The sequence below is a fragment of the Rhinatrema bivittatum genome, chromosome 14, assembly GCF_901001135.1.
Source record: "Rhinatrema bivittatum chromosome 14, aRhiBiv1.1, whole genome shotgun sequence".
Classification (NCBI taxonomy): domain Eukaryota; kingdom Metazoa; phylum Chordata; class Amphibia; order Gymnophiona; family Rhinatrematidae; genus Rhinatrema; species Rhinatrema bivittatum.
Window position 1 is genome coordinate 19,711,867 of NC_042628.1, and position 18,220 is coordinate 19,730,086.

Here is an 18,220-nt window from a genome sequence, read left to right on the forward strand (position 1 = left end):
TTTTCTGAATATTAAGATCTTCTGTTCTTTGTGTTGCAGCAAATATTTACGCATGATACAGCCTGAGTAAATAGGATGTTGGCAGCGCTGGGTAAAGGTTTCTCTGCACTCTGTGGAAAGAAGCTAGTCATATTGAAATTACACAGCTCTTCAAATTTAGTGAAGTGGTATGGACATCAAAAAATGGACCAAGGTTGACAGATGTCAAGCTCATGCCGACAAATACTGCATTATGTCCTTTAGTGTTTTGTGATATTACTATACATGTTCGTGATGCCATTACTATACTATACATGTTCGTGATGCCATAGATTTAATCACCCATGAAGAATTTTTAGTTTGTTTATTTTGTGGGATCCCTATTAAGTCGCACGCCAAGTGTCGATTATAAATTGCCTATTGTTTACCAAGTTACAACTACAAATTACTTATTGTTTACGCTATAGCAGCACTATATTACGCTATATGTTAAGATAAATACAGGACAACTGAGAAAAGTAGAGTTATCTCCCTGTTTTATGTAACTTTACTCTTATATCTATGGTTATCCCCTTGCTTCATTGTAAACCGGTACGATAAGACATTTTGTCTTGAGTATCGGTATATTAAAAGATCTTAAATAAATAAAAAAAAATAAAATAATTACAAGATTAATAATGTTTTAAATTTGAAGACTCTTAAGCAGTTACAGAGTAAGCGGAATGGTATCCACACCCCAAATTATGAAAAAGCATGCAAAGTGGCATCCAAACAAAAATTCTCTTTGCAGATGTCTACAGGTGTGCATGGGAAAAGCTGTAGTTTTGTTTTTCCTCCAATTTTTTTTTCTGAATTTTAACATGCACTAAACAATTTAGCATGCATTAGAACAAAACATTTTTATTTTTGTCATTTCGCATGGGGGAAAATGGTATAAAATGAAACAAATGCTATTTCCCTGTCAATTAAAGAGGACAACACAGCCCTAGAGCTGCCATGATGTTTGGGAAACCATTAAAATAATTAACAGAATTCGTCCAGGAAAACACAGCCTTGTTAAAGACCATCACCTGTTATTTTACTGATCGTCTCCAACCAAAAGGAAGAACGATTGTACATAATATCCCATTGTTTATCCTAACTCATCCCCCTTCTTTCCCTCCTTCCCTCCCCAGTTTTAATATCAGTTACACTGTAAAGCCCCGTTGGCTGATTTCTTGTTGTATGGAAACAGATGTGATGTTTCTAACGAATGCCGGTATATAAAAAACATTAAATAAATACAAAATAAATAAGAGAGCAGTTATTACTATTCTATCATACATGCTGCAGGGGATAAACTAGCAAAAATGCTAGTTCTTGAGCTCTCTGACTAAATTTGAAATAATGAAATGTTATTAGTGATCTAAGCAGGAAGAGGGCAATTTTGCAGGTAAAAAGGATTTTACCCGTGTAAATCGGCCGAATGAAAACTGCCCTCTCTGAATGTAGCTAGAGGTCTGAGTGTTGGTCCATTGAGAGGAAGCGTTTAAGGCGAGGGAGGAAAAAGCACACCTGTAGGGCTTGAGTTTTTTTTAAGCACCAGGCACATAAAACCCTGTTTAAAGCACATAAGTGGTGCTTTTATAAATCAGTTACAGGGTGTTGTGTGTGTATTATGGGGTAGATTATAAAAGGTGCGCGCGGGAGTTGATTTGTTTGCGCAACCCGGCGCGAACAAATCTACTGCCGATTTTATAACATGCGCGCGCATGTTATAAAATACAGGGTCGGCGCGCGCAAGGCTGTGCAAAATCGGCAGCCTGCGCGCGCCGAGCCGTGCAGCCATCCTCCGTTCCCTCCGAGGTCCCCCCCCCCACCTTCCCCTATCTAACCCATCCCCCCAGCCCTAACTAATTCCACCCCCTACCTTTATTTTACAAGTTACACTTACATACATACATTCAATTTAATATAAAGATGCTTAAATGTAAAGGAATAAAGTTACTACCCTTGCGGTGCGTATCGGCATGCATGTACAGGGACAACCCGCAAACTTTCAAAGCAGACTCGTGCGCGCACAAGTCCACTTTGAAATTTCAAGCTAAAGCCACGTGTCGGCTGGTTTAAAATTACTGCTCCCTCCCCTCCACTACCCACATGGCATTTTCAAATTTTTGCCCACTTGTTGCCCCCATCATCTCAGTGGTTAATACTTGGTGTGACATGGCAGAAATAATCCGAGGTCAAGGACATGGATACACACCCCTGGGAACTGTGTTGCCTCCTTATTAAGTTTACCAAACAAAGGGGGGAGGGCGGGGTTACAAACAGATATATCTGCATACATTTGGCCTAAGAATCCAGTTAAGCTCCATAGTTTGGTTGCCCTGAAAACCAAACTGGTTCTGGTCCTAGAAGAACCACAGTGAATAGCCCTGCCTCAGAGTATGCGGCCAGCATGGGTGGCATATCATAAATTGATATTTAGTGGTCCTTTCAAATAAAATAAAGAGAAGAGACTTTGCTTGCATTGTTCATTCAGCATGCAATATCTGGCCATTCCTTAGATTGTTTTGATTTTTTTTTTCTTTCATACTAACCGGCAGCTATTGTCTCCATCTGTGTGCAATGAAGTCTCAGCTCTCTTTAAGCCCAAGCGGGAAAATGAGTGGTACACGGTCAGCATGACATCACCGATGCTGTGAATGCCATCGGGCTCATCATAGAGATTCTCCCAGTAAGATCTGAGGCCTGGTGTGCCAGATGGATAGTTACCGTACAAGTAATAATCCAGTTGCCCAATTATTTCCTGGTTTACCACAGCTTCAAATTTACGGGCAAAGAAGGTGGGTCTTGCAGTTTGCTGCGACAATGATAAAAGAAAAAAAAAAAAAAAAAAGGAATGAGATGAGCAGTTAGTGCACATTTGAGATCTCATGACACAAATATCCAATAAACTCAACCCTTCTCTATAACTTCTGATCTCTAACAATGATAAGAGAGAGTAGAACAGTTCTAACACACTAACGTCAAAGGGTGTCGTTTTGCAGAAAGGCTCTCAGAAACCGTATGAAACAGACATCAGGAGAGGGAGAGTAATTTTATAATTGTGCATGAAGGGCTAAAGTGAATGAGTAAAAAGCGCTCTGTCACTTTAACCCAGATTTTTAAAGCAGACGCCACAGGCAGGCGGATTTTAAAACATGCACATGTAACTGAAACCTCCACTTGGCTGACACCTTCCATCAGTTCACCCAGATGGTCTTCCAGGTCATTGAGACCTTCCTAAGACTTCACCCCTGAACTCTCCCAGTTCACCCAGACCTCCCACCCAAGAATAGCAGACGAGTCTGATGACAATTACACTAGATAAAATCGTAAGAAGTTGCCTAATGTATTTGCATAAATCTCTCATAAAATAGCAAACTGAGTGTTCCTCTTAACCCTGCCCCAGAACACCTTTTTTTTGGTGCAGGTAAATCACGTGATAACAAAAGTGCGCACGTAGTTTCGATGTTTATAACACGCATGTGCGTATAAACTACTTTTACGCATGTAACTCCATAGGGAGCAGAAAGACTGCACAGCACTGCTAGATGCTCAAAGAGAGTTTACCTGTATTTTTGAGAAAGCTTCTATAATCACTAGGAGCCTAAGGGAACACTGACTATAGCAGACAATGTTATCCTTTGCATAGGTCCCTTAAATTCTCTAGTATTTATATAATATGGGTTTGCATGCACTCAATATGCATTCCAAGAGTGAGTGTGTCAGACATGAGAAAATGATAGACAGAGGAAAAGTAGGTTTAGATTAGGATAACAGATGGTCTGCATGTTGTAGATGAGATTCCAGCTTTTAAAAGGCAAGTGCTGTATTGGAGACATAAGCACTGACCCATTAAAAGAGCATTGTTCCCAGGCAATGTTATCCAGTCTTTTTTTTTTTTTAATTTATTCTTTATTAATATCACAAGTAACAGAATGAAATATCCCTAGATCACTAGCAGGCTGATTCAGTAAAGAGCACGGGAGAGCGGGCGAATGCCCGCTCTCCCGGTGCACGCACAGGCGACTTACCTGTGCGCGCGATACAGTATTCAAATGAAGCCCGGCGGTAGAAACGGGCAAAATGAGGCGCTAGGGTCACTAGCGCTTCCCTAGCACCTCCTTTTTGACAGGAGCGGCAGCTGTCAGCGGGTTTGACAGCTGACGCTCAATTTTGCCGGCGTCGGTTCTCGAGCCCACTGACAGCCACGGGCTCGGAAACCAAATGCCGGCAAAATTGAGCGTCCGGTTTTCGACCCAACAGCCGACTTCAAATTTTTCTTTATTTTAAACTTTTTTTTAACTCTTTGGGACCTCCGACTTAATATCGCCATGATATTAAGTCAGAGGGTGCACAGAAAAGCAATTTTTACTGCTTTTCTGTGCACTTTCCCAGTGCTGGAAGAAATTAGCGCCTACCTTTGGGAAGGCACTAATTTCTGAAAGTAAAATGTGCGGCTTGGCTGCACATTTTACTTTCTAAATCACGCGCGAATACCTAATAGGGCCATCAACATGCATTTGCATGTTGAGGGCGCTATTAGGTTCGGCAAGCTGGACGCGCGTTTTCCGCCCCTTACTCAATAAGGGGTAAGGGAAAATGCGCGTCCAATGACAGCAATCAATAATAATAATAAAATAATAAAAATAAAAAAAAAAGATAATACAAGAAGGCATATATGCTGTACACAGTTTCATAATGTATAATCCCCTCCCCCCCCCTTTTTTGGTTCAGTAGAGGATAGAATACATCCTAAGAAGGTAGCTAGGTAAAGCTAATTAGCAAATAAGCAAACTATTTAACTTCAAGAAGAATCAAAGAACCCAACAAGAGTCAGATAGAAAAGTCTGTGATTATGTTAGCTGCACATGAAAAGCCACCTTGTCCTTCCCAGCAGCTAAGTAACTCAAATAATGAATAGTCCAAAGCCATCGAAGAAATTGTGTTGTTGATGGGATCGCCTTCCAATGAGCTGCCACTCCTTATAGCTGCACATAATATATGGCTTACTAAGGTCCTCTCCTCAACAGTCCAATCACTTAGGTATTGTGAAAGAAGATATATCCCAGAATCAAAGAGAATGGTCAAAGAGGTCAGTCCTTTAATTACTGACTCGATCCACTTCCACAATGGTCTCAACTTTCGACAGGTCCACCAGATATAACATGAACCTTCCATCCCACATAATCTTTAACATTGATGAGAATGGCTGGAATGAATCTTGTGAAGCTTAAAGGGAGTAATATACCATCAAAACTATTTTGTAATCAGTCTCTACCATATTAGCAGAAATTGAGCTCTTTGCTATTGCTGTATAACATGCCTTCCATTGTTTATCGGACCAAGATCTCCCCCCCAGTCAGCCTCCCAACCCAACACATGTTTAAATGGAATAACTTGCTTAGGAAACAAAGCATATATTCTGGAAATCAGATTCTTATTGTAGGTCTGATGAAAACATATCTTCAAAATCAGAGCGGCCTCGGAGGGAACTTTCCTTCCGCTCCCCCCCACCTTCCTCTCCCTTCCCCTATCTAACCCGCCCCCCAGCCCTACCTAAATCCCCCCCCTATCTTTGTTGTCCTATTTACGCCTGCCTCTGGCAGGCATAACTTGCGTGCGCATGCCAGCTGCCGGCGTGCGATTCCCCCGGCATGGCCGCCGTGCCGGAGGCCTCTGTCCCACCCCCCCGCCCCTTTTTCAAAGCCCCAGGACATACGCGTGTCTCTCACACAATAGCCAGGGACCTTTGTTTTCAGTTTTTATTTTATTTTCCCTGGGAATATATCAGTGTTTATTATAACCAACAAAATGGCATAAAATCAGTGGAGACACACTCATTTACCCCTCCCCCCCAATGATTTTCTCTTGTTTTTATTGGTTATAATAAACACTGATAAATTCCCAGGCAAAATAAAAAACTGAAAATAAAGGGCGAGAGTGAGAGCGCGAGAGAGAGCAAGAGAGTGCAAGCGAGAGAGAGAGAGCGCGAGAGTGCTAGAGAGGGAGAGATAAACCTGAACACACAGATCACATGCATTTTGTTGAATATACTGAAGCCAAGTGATTCAATTTAGTTATAGAATTCATTTTATAAAACATGAAAGACTTGACATATCAAATGTTTATGCCATTGGAAAAAAAAAAAAAACAAAACTTGCAAGAACTCCTTTCTTCCCCCCCCCCCCCCAAAAAAAAACCAACTTATAAAGAGCAGGGGAAGAGGAAGTAATTAATAGAAGTCCATGGACAAATCAAAGTACAAACCAAATGGTTAACTTTTTTCCCCCTAATGCTTCCACTCTTCTTCTACAGTGGGCACAGCAAAAGAGTTCCCAAATTCAGTCTACAAGAAACCCCAGTGCAGGTCTGGCTTTCAGGATAGCCAGAGTTAATATTTATGAGACGAATTTGCATGTCATTTGGTGTAATAGGCAGAATTTGGTTACTCCGAAAACGAGACTTTTTTTTTTTTTTGGTGGGGAAGAGGTGGGTGGGACAGTCGTAAGGATCAGATTTGGGAGAAACTGATCTAGCATGCAGTCTTTGAAGATATTCCCTCTGTGCAAACCTCAGTATGATCGGTGTTTGCTAAGGGACTGCTATGGTGCTCACGGTCTCAATCCTTTAATCCAATGCTACTTCTCAAAACAAATCCTTAAGCTCTTGAGGGAAATTATCAGGTGGTTTAAATCGAAGTTATGCTCCCTGACACGATCTTCTTGCCAGGCTTCCTTTTTTTTTTTTTTTTTAAATGTATTTCTTTTGTTAAATATACAGATCTTTAGTAGAGGCAGAGCCACAACTGTTGTTAGTCAGTGTTACAAAACACAAATTAACGTCCAAGTCACTTTTTGTGTGAAAAAGTTGATTATATTTGCACACTTTCCCTCAACATGATGCATCAGTTTTATAGTGATTTATGAGAATAGCCATAATGTGCTAGGAGGCAACAAAAGTACCTATTCTGATATACTGCCGCATTGAAATTCTGAGGTTAATATATTCTGCACTGTTGCGCAATATATCATTGTACTGCACTTCTTTATTACTTTTGTTTTAATCTGAATTTTTTTTTTTCTCAAGTGAATGCACTTGTGTTAGGATCAGGAATAAAATATCTATCCGTAGTGCAAGCGTGCACAAGGAGGGAGAAGAAAAGGACAGGGTGAAGGCAGAAGAGGTGGAAATTATAGAGTTTCTGAAACTAGATTTAAGAATGACTGTGCCATTTTTCCAATTTTCCTCCATGCTATTTTTTTTCTTTTTTTTTAATCTCTTTCATTTCTGGTCATATGTTGCTTTGGGATCTAAAATTTTGCATGATAAAACAAAGATACAAATTGCAAAAACAGAAAAGAAAAATGTAGTCCTTCATTGTAGGGAAATGCAGCTTTCTTTCTTTTTTTTATTTTGTGAATATATGAAGAAGTTATGCAACTGGAAGGAAAAACCATTTTCATGCATGAACTGACCACAGCAAACAGCTCGAAGGAATCAGAAAATTACATTTACTTTGTATAGCCCTAGTACTCAGGCTTTCAGTTAACTATCACATCTAACTGCACTACATCAATCTTTTTTTTTTTTTTAAATAAAAATTAGCTACCGTATATATTTAAATGTTAATATGCACTTTAGTAATGGCACCTTCCTAAACACCAAACACAAATACAGAAAGGGTGGTGGATACATGGAGCGCACAGTAACAGAATTCAAAAAAGCATGTGATAAGCAAAGAAGATCCTTAATTACAAAGAAGTAAAGGAAGGAAATAAAGGTAAAAAAAAAATCTAATATAAGCGGATACCTTTTCATTGGATTTAATTCATTTCTTAGCTAGCTTTCGGTAAGTAACACTCCTTTTTCTCAGGTCCCAAAAGAAATAAAGGGAAGTCAATTGAAATCTGAACCAGGATTGGTTCCTTCGATGACAGCTGTCAGTGAAGGGACCAATCACTGACAGAGTGCAGTGAATAAATTAATACTAAGTGAATGTAGCTGTCCGAGCTATCAGCACTTCGTATTCAGCAGAGCGGAAACAGGTAATAACTTCTGCTGCTTCTGATCAGCTTTCAGGACAGTTTTGGGGGTGAAGGGGTAGGGTCTGTGTGTACCTTTTTTATTTAAAGATATGGGTTGGGAGGTGTGGGGGGGAGATCAGTGCTTCTACAGCCAGGAATTTTAAAATTATACTTGGGGAGGAGAGGGTAGTACTGCTTGGTCATGCAATCTATTTTATTCATATTTGGGGGTGTTGGTGGGGGAATTGGCTGCTGCTCAGCCTCTAGATTTTAGCTGGGATTTTTTTTTTTTTTTTTATCAATCTGGTCAAGTTTGGGCCTGCGATTTTTATGATCAGAGTTAGTGCTGATATTTCGCCTTGGGTTGTATAAATTAAAGCCACGACCTTGGGACGCCCCTGTGCCATCTTTCTTTCTTTCATAGCTAAAGATTTAACGGCCCAATTTTAAAAAGGGCCAAGCACATGGCCGGGCTTCTCGCGCGCGCATTTTCAGAAGGGCCCCCCTCCCCCGGCCTTGCCGTAACCCCCGTTATGCGCCACGAGCCGCTGTCCTGGGGAAGCGTGCGCCTGCGGCTGGCCAGCGCGCAGAAGGTACTGCTCCTCCGGAGTGGAAGGAAGTATGGACGAATTGCAGCGGACTGGAAGGGAACTGGGAAAGGCCTACCTGCGTCGCCGCACAAATATGCTTTTAAGATCCCCTCCCACTGCGCGCGTGACGGACGTCCATGAGCTGATTAGAAAAATCGGGCACGCATGTCCGCACGGAGATCGCATTTTACAACATGCGCGTGGGTTTTGTTTTTTTTTTCTCCCCCCCGTCATCATTCTCTGCTGGGTTTTGGGCTGCCGCAGAGCACAGCATGAATACATTTTGAGAAACTTTTTAATTGTAGCGAGAGGGTATTCTGGGTCCTGGTGCTACCTCCAATCCCCTCCTACCGCTTTCTTCTGCTCTGTATTTCTTCAGGGAGGCCGGCTGTTCTCCTGAGAAAGCAGATTTTGGGGGCTCATGGACTTTCCTACCAACACTGTTCCCTCTAAGCCATGCGTGTCCGCACATATAGCATATGTCATGACCTTCCCCCCAACATACACACACGGCAAAAGAGTGCACACAAGAAATCCCGACATTTGCATTATACTGACTCAGCGCAGAAAAAGTTACACAAAAGAATAAATTTTGCTCATAGTCTTTCAAAAATTAGAAGGAACATTACCTACCAGCCACGTACAACCAATAATCCTTTCGCCTTTTCTCCAAGTTTGGTTTTAACTTATCTGGGAACATTCTCTCATGGGCCTGTTTTCCTGCCTTGGTCCTTTCTATTGTCATCTGCAGGTTTACCGGGGTTGGTGCTCACTAAAATATTCTGCATTGGAAAACCCAGATGGTAACTTGCATGCCCTCTGCAGCACACTTTACTGGGACAGGCATGTAGGATTGCCGAGCCCGTTACAGAAACTATAATTTTGTCATTTACACTCCTTTGAGTATTCATTTGCATGTTTCACTGCTTTGGTAATGCGTAGCCTATAAGTATATTGCCTGGGGTTTCTTATGCTCATTACTGCTGCAGTCTGGATACACATATAATCTGGATATCTGTGACACACACAGACAGAATTAGAGCTAACTACTGGAGGGACATGGATTATCAACTCTGGGATCTCTCAAATATTGCTGGAATAGCATAGTGGGTCATGCAGATGGTGGGTCAGTGATGTCATCCAAGTTTCTGTTCCACAGGAGATGTACTTCCCTTCTTATACACTTTTATCCAAATCTCTTTGCAGATTGATTTTGTTTGTTTTTGACTTGAGGGGTTTTATGTAGTTCTTTTGATTATATTTACTTATATTTTTTAATGCCTAAAAATGAGAACAAAGGGTCAAGCAGGCAGCATCTCTCTTGAAACCAGAGTGCTGCCCTCCCCCTGAGGATTCTGTACCAGAAAACAGCTTTGCTTCAAGTTCATGGTCCTGAATGTTTCCAAAACCTCATGGGAGGCCGTTCTGACAAGAAGAGATGCGTCTCCTACTGACAGGATAAACACATGCCAGTTGCCAGCAGGGCAATAATAATTGTTTTGAAGCTTTTACTTTCTTCCCCGACTATGGCACACTTCAAACTGTGCGTGCTATGCTTTGGGGGGTGGGTAGGTTATATCTGTGAAGTAAGGCGGTCTAGAAGTGCAAAATGTAATGGAATGTTCCGGAGATTTTTCTTAACCGCAGCGGTGTAATATAATAGCAGAGGTGCCTGAATCACTCCCTTCACAAGAAAGAGGTGCAATTTCAAGACATGGAGAAAGCTGATTTGTGAACACTTTGTAGTGCCCTCATTCCATTCGCCCATGACAGATGAAAGACCGAGTCGACCATCCAGGATCTGTACCTGGGAATTGTAGGTATGCACTGGTGTCAGTTATAGGCCCAGTGCGGTGGACAGCAAAGTTAGCCATTCAGCAAAGCTTCTCCATCAGCTATAAATCACAGGCTTGTGTTAATTCAGGTCTGTGAAGAACAGCGAGGTCAAAAAAATTCAAAAGGCAGGTGAGTGGGAAAGTAACCCTTACAAAACATTATGCAGATATCATTACCCAGATATCCAGGGAGCGCTTATCCAGATCGTTTTGTCACCTTTTGAAAATTGGGAAAAAATAGTAAGGGGGGTCAGCATAGTTGCGGGTACCTTCAATCCCTCCCCAATCCCCCAGCTAAAACACGAGGGTGGGACAAATCCCTACCTCCATATTCGAACCAGGGCCTATGATCAAGCCGCCTACCTGGAATCGATGGAAATCTCCTGGCTTGAAGTTATTAGGGGAGCAGCCACACCAGTCAACAATGTGCTTATACTGGCATTTGCATCCCAGCTTGCGGTTCCAGTTAGTGATACGCAAGTTATTGTCCACCATGGTGTTACAGAAGGGACTGTTCTCCAGGACCGTGTGAAAGAATGACTGCAAGGGACAGAGAAAGAGAGAGAGAGAGGTTAAAACATAAAAACAAACTGCTTTGGACGCAAACCAGCGAACACCACCATTACCCATCAGTCTGAGGTCAAGAACAGCAAGGGATTTCCATCTCATGAAATGGATCTCATGAAATGGATCGCCACTGGCACTAGTTTCTTGTTACGCTGTGAACCGATGTGATATCTTTGATGAATGTCGGTATATAAAACCGTTAAATAAAAATAAAAAAATCTTGCCCAGTGAGATCAGTGTTCTTTAGGCATTGACCTATTTTTCTCCATTCATGTATTTCTCCTTTTAAGGAGCCTAGAAAGCCCACATAGCTCACCCTACGTTAACCGCTATCAGGTTTGCCTAATAACAGATATCCTAACCTAGGATTCCAGTTCTCTCTAGGACCAAACTGGCCACAGCACGAAATGTTAAGTTGTCCAGAAATGAATCCCTGATGTTTATTTATTTATACAGAAACATCTGACATTCTGCCTTATCTTTAGGCGCACAAGGCGGATTACATTCACGATAACTACAGGGCAGATCACAGTCCATATATTGTCATACTTTCCAATGAGAGATGATCAAGGATCGCAACAAGGGTCACACGCAGCCATAGTAGAGAAGGAAGCTTGATCTAATGCCAGAACGCTTTCATAATCCCTTTGTACCATTTTTGAAATTCTCAATTTTCAGCCATAGAAATGAAAGAACTTAAAATGTGAAACAGAGACAGACTTTTCTTTTTGGATCGAGCTTATTTCTCAGAAGAAGAGGTTGCTGGGAAGCATTTTACCATATGGATGGTAATGTTATAATAGCTTGGGTAAAGGTCTCATTAATACATTTCTCCATGTTCCATTACTGTATGGTGTTATCAAACCTTAGAAATACCCAGATAAAATGTACTTGGCTCCAAACCCCTCACCAAGCAGGAACAGGCATTACAGATAAAGCACTAACATGAGCCAGGTTATTTTCATGCCTTCCATTTACAGAACCAAGCTCAACCTTTCACAATTTCGTTAACTCTCAATCAGTCCTCTGTTTCAGTCCCCCTGTCTGCCTGCTCATCTGCATTCTGTTTAGCATCTTGTGGCCGATGCATTCTGAAGGTGATATCTATATGGCCATTTCGGTGAGGCCAGGCAGCAAGCTGCTCTTTGTTCCATTTGTCACCAGCCAAAAGGCAGGTCACCCTGGCAATCGACAAACTGAACAAGGCGCAGAGTCAAACTCATGTTCTGAATTCTATACCAGGAGGATCCTGAAACCAACGCACACCAACACGCTGCTTTGAGATCTCAACAATGCACATAGTTCATTTTTATTTATGCGTTCAGCAGGCACACGTACTGATGCCCAGAATAGAATACTGGAGCCCAAAGGATGTTTCTGTCTGCTGCAATTACATTTGCAATCATAAGTCTCTATTTGCTGACTCAAGGCTACTCTAATTATAATCGCCCACTGACTCAGCAACTGCGTAAATCATGAGTGAGTGGGATAGGTGAAGCAGGCTAACATGTCATGAAACGAAAGGAAGAGGCTGATAAACTGCATATGTATGCTACTCAGTAAAGCAAAAAAGTTCCAGGAAAGACAACCACAGTCCACTAAGCTGGAGTTGGATATTTAAGGAGCAAATTTATTAAACAAGTACAGAATTGCATAATCTATTAAAAAAAAAAAAAGACAAAAAAAAGACATAACATTAATATACCCCCCCCCCCCAAATAATACCCCCTATCCTTTTTTAATGTTAAATGACAAACCAGCAAACATGGATTTTATGCTTGAATTGAGCGGTAAAGCCATGAAGGCATATGCTTTTATCCAAGCGAGGAAAAGCTGCCCAATTACCCAGTGCCCTTTCAAAATGATACAGAAATCCTCTGCAAGATAATGGAGGAAAGGGTTATCAAAGCTGAGCAAAATGTTGATTTTTGCAGAAACAGGATTAGAGATTATTTAACATTGGAGCTGAATAATAAAATCAGTCACAGTATGACAGCCGTGGAATAACAAAAAGGCCCAATATTGGCAAGTTAAGGTCTCCTCTGTTTATAGAGCACTCGCGAAGAGGGGCAGGGAAGAGCACAAAGAATTGAGAGACTTGTCAGTTGTCCCCCCCTGCCAAACAGAGCCCTGCAGGCAGGGAAAAAAAAAAAAGCTTCTTCTGGCTACAAAAATTAATGCATCTCCAACCATTTTAGGTCTGTGCTCCCTTTCTGAGTCCCATTCCCCAGCTGACGTCACTTCAGAGTGATCCAAGCTGTTTGGTAATTACATCTGCTAGCAGATTTTTAGGTGAATCAAAACACACTGGTGAAGAAACCTTTTTATTTTTAGCACTTTTCTACTCTGTTTAATCCATCCATCTGGTCAGAGGCATGATAACGTCTGCAAAAATTCTTTGATCGGGTCCAAACAGAGTGAGTGAGTGTGGTTGGGATTGTGAGAAAGGTGGAGCACGGGACCTTGATCCAACGGTGAGGTCGAGCACGGGACCTTGATCCAAGGGTGAGGTCATTTTCAAAACAGGAACAAAGTTGAGAAACCACTGGAATGTCCTTGCCTAAGCCTGGTTTCTGTCTTTGAAAGGAACTGGTGCAATACAGAAAAGCCCTTAAACGATTACTGGGTAAACATCACTTTTGGAAGTCATCATGCCCCTTCACCTAAATATATATATCTATATCTATATATATCTATATCTTGTGCGATTCATTCTCCAATGGTTTTGGTCACTGGTAGAGAATGAGGGAATAACCTTTAATACATCTTCACCCATATGTCCTTGTCTCACATCGCAGGCACATGCAAAACAGCCTATGGCACAGAGATGCCTTAATACATTTCGACATGTAGACCGAAAGATGATCTCTGCCAAAACGCTACACGCAAGAAAAGAAAAATCACTTATTTTGGCCCAGTAGTCTTTTCTCCTCCTCTTTCTTCCAGCTCAACAGGAACCAGTGCTGGGGTCCTGATGCCATGAATCCCTTTGTTTAAAGCTATCCGTGGGTTTTTCCTTTTTTTTTTTTTTTTTAAATATACTTTCCCTCCATTCCTAGTTCGATTACACTAGCAACGGTGCCGAGGCAGGAGCTATGCACTAAATCCACTCACCAACTGTTGATGACCAAGATCCCTTTCCCCACTATCGCCAGGAGTAGAATCCCCAGCCCCTGTGGAGCACAAGATCCGGAGCTGAACAAGGTACCCTGGGGGTCTTGGCCACATGCACAGCACTGCTACTGAGCAAAAATAACTTAAATGGATCGAAAAATAATCATTTCTCTGGAATTTTTCTTTTTGGCTAGAAACACTAATTTTGCTGGATTTCTGACCCCTAGTAGGCCAAAACAGAAACTACAGCTTTTTCCTGCTAGATGGTGGAACATCAGCCAACAAGGCAGGCCCCAAACTTGCGCTGATTATGCACTATATTGAGCTTATGCCTTAAAAAGCAGAGTCAAGGATGTGGTAAACTAGAACATGCTTGTGGTCAGAACAAAGCGGTTTTGTGTTTCTGTCGTGTGGGTACAATAAATCTACGGTCTGCAACAATGCTCTTAGGATCCTGGCAGGTTTTAGCATACCTCAGCAGGCAGCAAGGTGAGGGCATAGAATCTCTTCATCTTCGTGACCAGGTCATCACCGGAAAAAGTGATATACTCTACAAACTTTCTGTTCAACAGAAACCAGTCCGAGCCGCCATCCACCGTAATGCCTTCAGGGATCTTCCTGTCTGCGAGGCGCCACATGTGGGTGTCACATTCCAGGAAAAGCCTGTCCAGTCCTTGCTTTTTGATGAACCTAGAGAAGAAAGTGCAGTTAGGACACTGTATACAACAAGAAAAGAAAGTAGCCTAAAAATCTAACTTAAAGTACTACTAACGAGGGCTGTCAATGTGTTTGAACATGGCGTTCATTGTGCATACTAACGACCAATGTTAATGATATGCAAGTGAGCTGGAAAGCAAGCTATATGCACACTTTACATAGGAAAGACATTGTTCATTTTTTTCACCAGTTTGTATGTACGCATACCTTATTTTTTTTTTAATTTATTCTTTATTGCTTTTTGCTTTACATTACAAGAAATTTTGCCAATGTGTAATCATATTCCAGAAATACAATTAGTAATCGAAAATTTTTTTTTATAATGATGCAATATCTTCTGGTCATATGCACATTGAAACAGCAGAAACAAGAAATATGGGAGACCAAGGGTGAATATAGCAGATAAATGCTTGAAATCTGTGAGTGACACCTACATTTTCTCTCCCTTTCCAACTACCTTTGGATTCATCCTAGGATCATGATGAAGAATCTAAATAGCTACATAGTTGCACTGGATCTGTAAATACATACTTTACATCCCCACAGTATAAAAAACGACGACAGGGAAAACGTAGCATCAGCCGTGCACCTCTTTCTACTACCTCTCCTCTCATTTCTAAGAATTTTTTTCCATTTTGTGTTATCCTTGCAACATCTGGAAAGATTCAAATAGGTTGACAAAAAAATTTCAAATTCTGAAATCTAAAATACTGCTTTAGGACATTATCTCTATCAGACCTTAAGAAAAACTGCACAAGTAATGTGGCTCTTGAGGTAATATCCATTTCAAAAGATTTTTCCAAAAAGTCTGTTAGATCCAAAGTTTCCTCCCCTTGATTTTCTTGCTGCTTGAAATTTTCTCCCATAGCTGAGCATTGTATTTGATAAGTTGTTGCTACATCAGGTATTTTTTCCAATGAATATTTTAATATATTCACGAAATAGCTTTTCAATAAGTCCTTAGGAGACTGTAGTTTGGTTCTAGGAAAGTTCAGAAAATGCAAATTAGTCCTCTTAGATTGATTTTCATAGAACTCCATTTTATTCTCAAACATTTTCTCGGATTTAATCAAATTTGTACATCTTCCATTTTTTTCACTTTCCCTTCCAAAGTACAAGTTCTTTTCTCGACCGATGTCAGCGTTTCTTCCAACTTGTAAGATTTACTCATTGCTTCCTTCACAGTTGTGGTGAGTGTATTAATGGATTTCTGCATTACTATTAAGATATTCTTTAATTCCTCTAAAGATGGCACAAGAACAGAGATAGTATAAAGAAGGGGTATATTATTCATCGCGATTCCTACCTCCACAAGGCCTTCACCATTTTCCTTTAGTTGTTCCGGGCGATGTTGAGCCAAAGTCTCATGGTTCCTGGAACCCGTTTCCATCGGGTTCTCCGAAAAGAGTTCCCCCTCTCTTCTCTGGACACCGCTTTTTACAGGCAAAGATTTCTGAAGCAAATCCACACTGCTAGACTCTCTCATAGGTGGATCCAGAACAGTTGGATATCCCGGGTTCAGTGATGTCTCCAAAGTCAAAGAGCTCGGCAGCTGCCCCATTCCTGCCCCAGCGACTACAGCTTCTGGGTTCTTTATTGGCGTCCTCGCAAAGGCTGCGATCTTTGGTTATCTAGAATCATCAGGTGTCGAGGAGACTTCCCGTACCCGAGCCTTCCTCTTCGTATGAGGCATGATTGAAAATTCTTTAAAAGGAAAATATTTCTTGAAGTCTTGCTCAAGAGAAATTTCAAAGACCGGGAGCCTCAGCCCGCACGTCCTCACAGGTCAGTGGCCATCTTGGTCTATATGCATACCTTTTAATTGTGGTAATGAGCTATTTTGCATCTCATTACCTCATTAGATTTTAGGTTGAAACCATCACATTTACTACACAGATTTCAATCTGAAACTATCACAAGGTAATGTACGTGTATTCATAGCACCGCAATCGCCCAGAAACGTAGCTTGGGTGCACTAGTAGGACTTAATGCCTCTTAACGCTTGCAATATTGGCCCCTTAGAGTCTATCCAGACAAATTGATGCAACAACTAAACCCTGTGAAATCTATTCTAACGTCTGTCTTCTGCTGTGGACACCAGTTCCTCCAGCAAAACGTGCACACAGTGGATGAAATGTGTTGTCTGAGAGGAATTACTACTACATTGTCCTTGAATCTGATACAAATAATATTTTTTCAATGGTATATGAAACTACACTTGTAATGGAGTTAAAAAATATACATATTATAATAGCTAAATATTTTTCACTAAATGTGGTTAGATTTTTTTTTTTTTTTTTTTTTTTTTTTTTTTTATTTGGTTACTAAATACTTCCTGGGGCATCAATTTGACTCATTGATCAGATTAATCATTCAAACTAAAAACTGTCTATTTCCGGATACCCTAGATAAAATGCAACAGAAATTGTGTATACAAGTGTTTATCGCTGCACGCAGTCTTATTGCTCTTCACTGGCGGTCTCCTAGCTTGCCCACACTTTCCGAAGTCTTGGTAAAATTACATTCATATAAACACCTGGCCTCACTCACAGCTGACAAGTATCACAGACACACTTCTTTCCACAAACTTTGGAAGCCCTTTGCGGACTATATTGTTACGCTGTAAGATGCCTATCATTTTATGGTATATATTATGTATCGTTTCTGTTACTGCGGACTGTCAAGGTTGGACTTTTGAATCTGGGCACCGGGATCACCTTCTGTTATGGTATATTTTCAAACTGTGCTTCTTGTATCCTGTTGAAGCTTTACCCTACTGTTACTGACTTGGGTTTCTTTTTTTTTTTTTTTTTCCTGTGAGATTCTGCCGTAAGGTGGGAGGGAGGGGGGGGAAGGGGGACAAATAGTTCTTGGAAACTTATTGAATTCTGTAACCAGATTGGTTTTCTATGCTTTTGTACATTGAAAGGTTCCTTGTACTGTATGTTATTCTTATGCTGAATGGTTCAATAAATGAAAAACTTAAATTTCAAAAAAAAAAACTAAAAACTGTCATGTAATTTAGGTTTTTTTTGTTTTGTTTATGTCAACAGTGATACAGTAACTTAATCCAGCCAGTCTTCAACAGGTAATAACTTCTATGATTGAGCAGCTCACTGGAACAGTATCCGATTGCATTATCCTATGTAGCAATTTAGACACATATTACCACATGTAAGACTTGACCAGTTTATGACCGCTTTTGAAGGCAAAAATAATTATAACTAATAATGTTACAATTAATGGTCAATTACAGTAGAGGAAAAGAGGTCTGTGAGATAAAGTAACTACCCGAGAACATGCAGAGAGCTAGTGGTAAAAACTGATTCAGATTTCCAATCATATTGACTTCAGCTACATGAGC

General features: G+C 40.9%; 1 protein-coding gene across 1 annotated transcript in view; it reads right to left on the reverse strand.

Moving 5' to 3' along the window:
- Positions 1 to 18,220, reverse strand: part of XYLT1 (xylosyltransferase 1) — a 325,567-nt gene that overhangs the window by 32,762 nt on the left and 274,585 nt on the right. The window contains exons 7-9 of the mRNA XM_029577070.1: positions 14,613 to 14,829; positions 10,822 to 10,998; positions 2,562 to 2,824 (exon numbers count right to left, since the gene is read on the reverse strand). Coding sequence (XP_029432930.1) covers positions 2,562 to 2,824; positions 10,822 to 10,998; positions 14,613 to 14,829 — 657 coding nt within the window. The remainder of the gene's footprint in view (positions 1 to 2,561; positions 2,825 to 10,821; positions 10,999 to 14,612; positions 14,830 to 18,220) is intronic.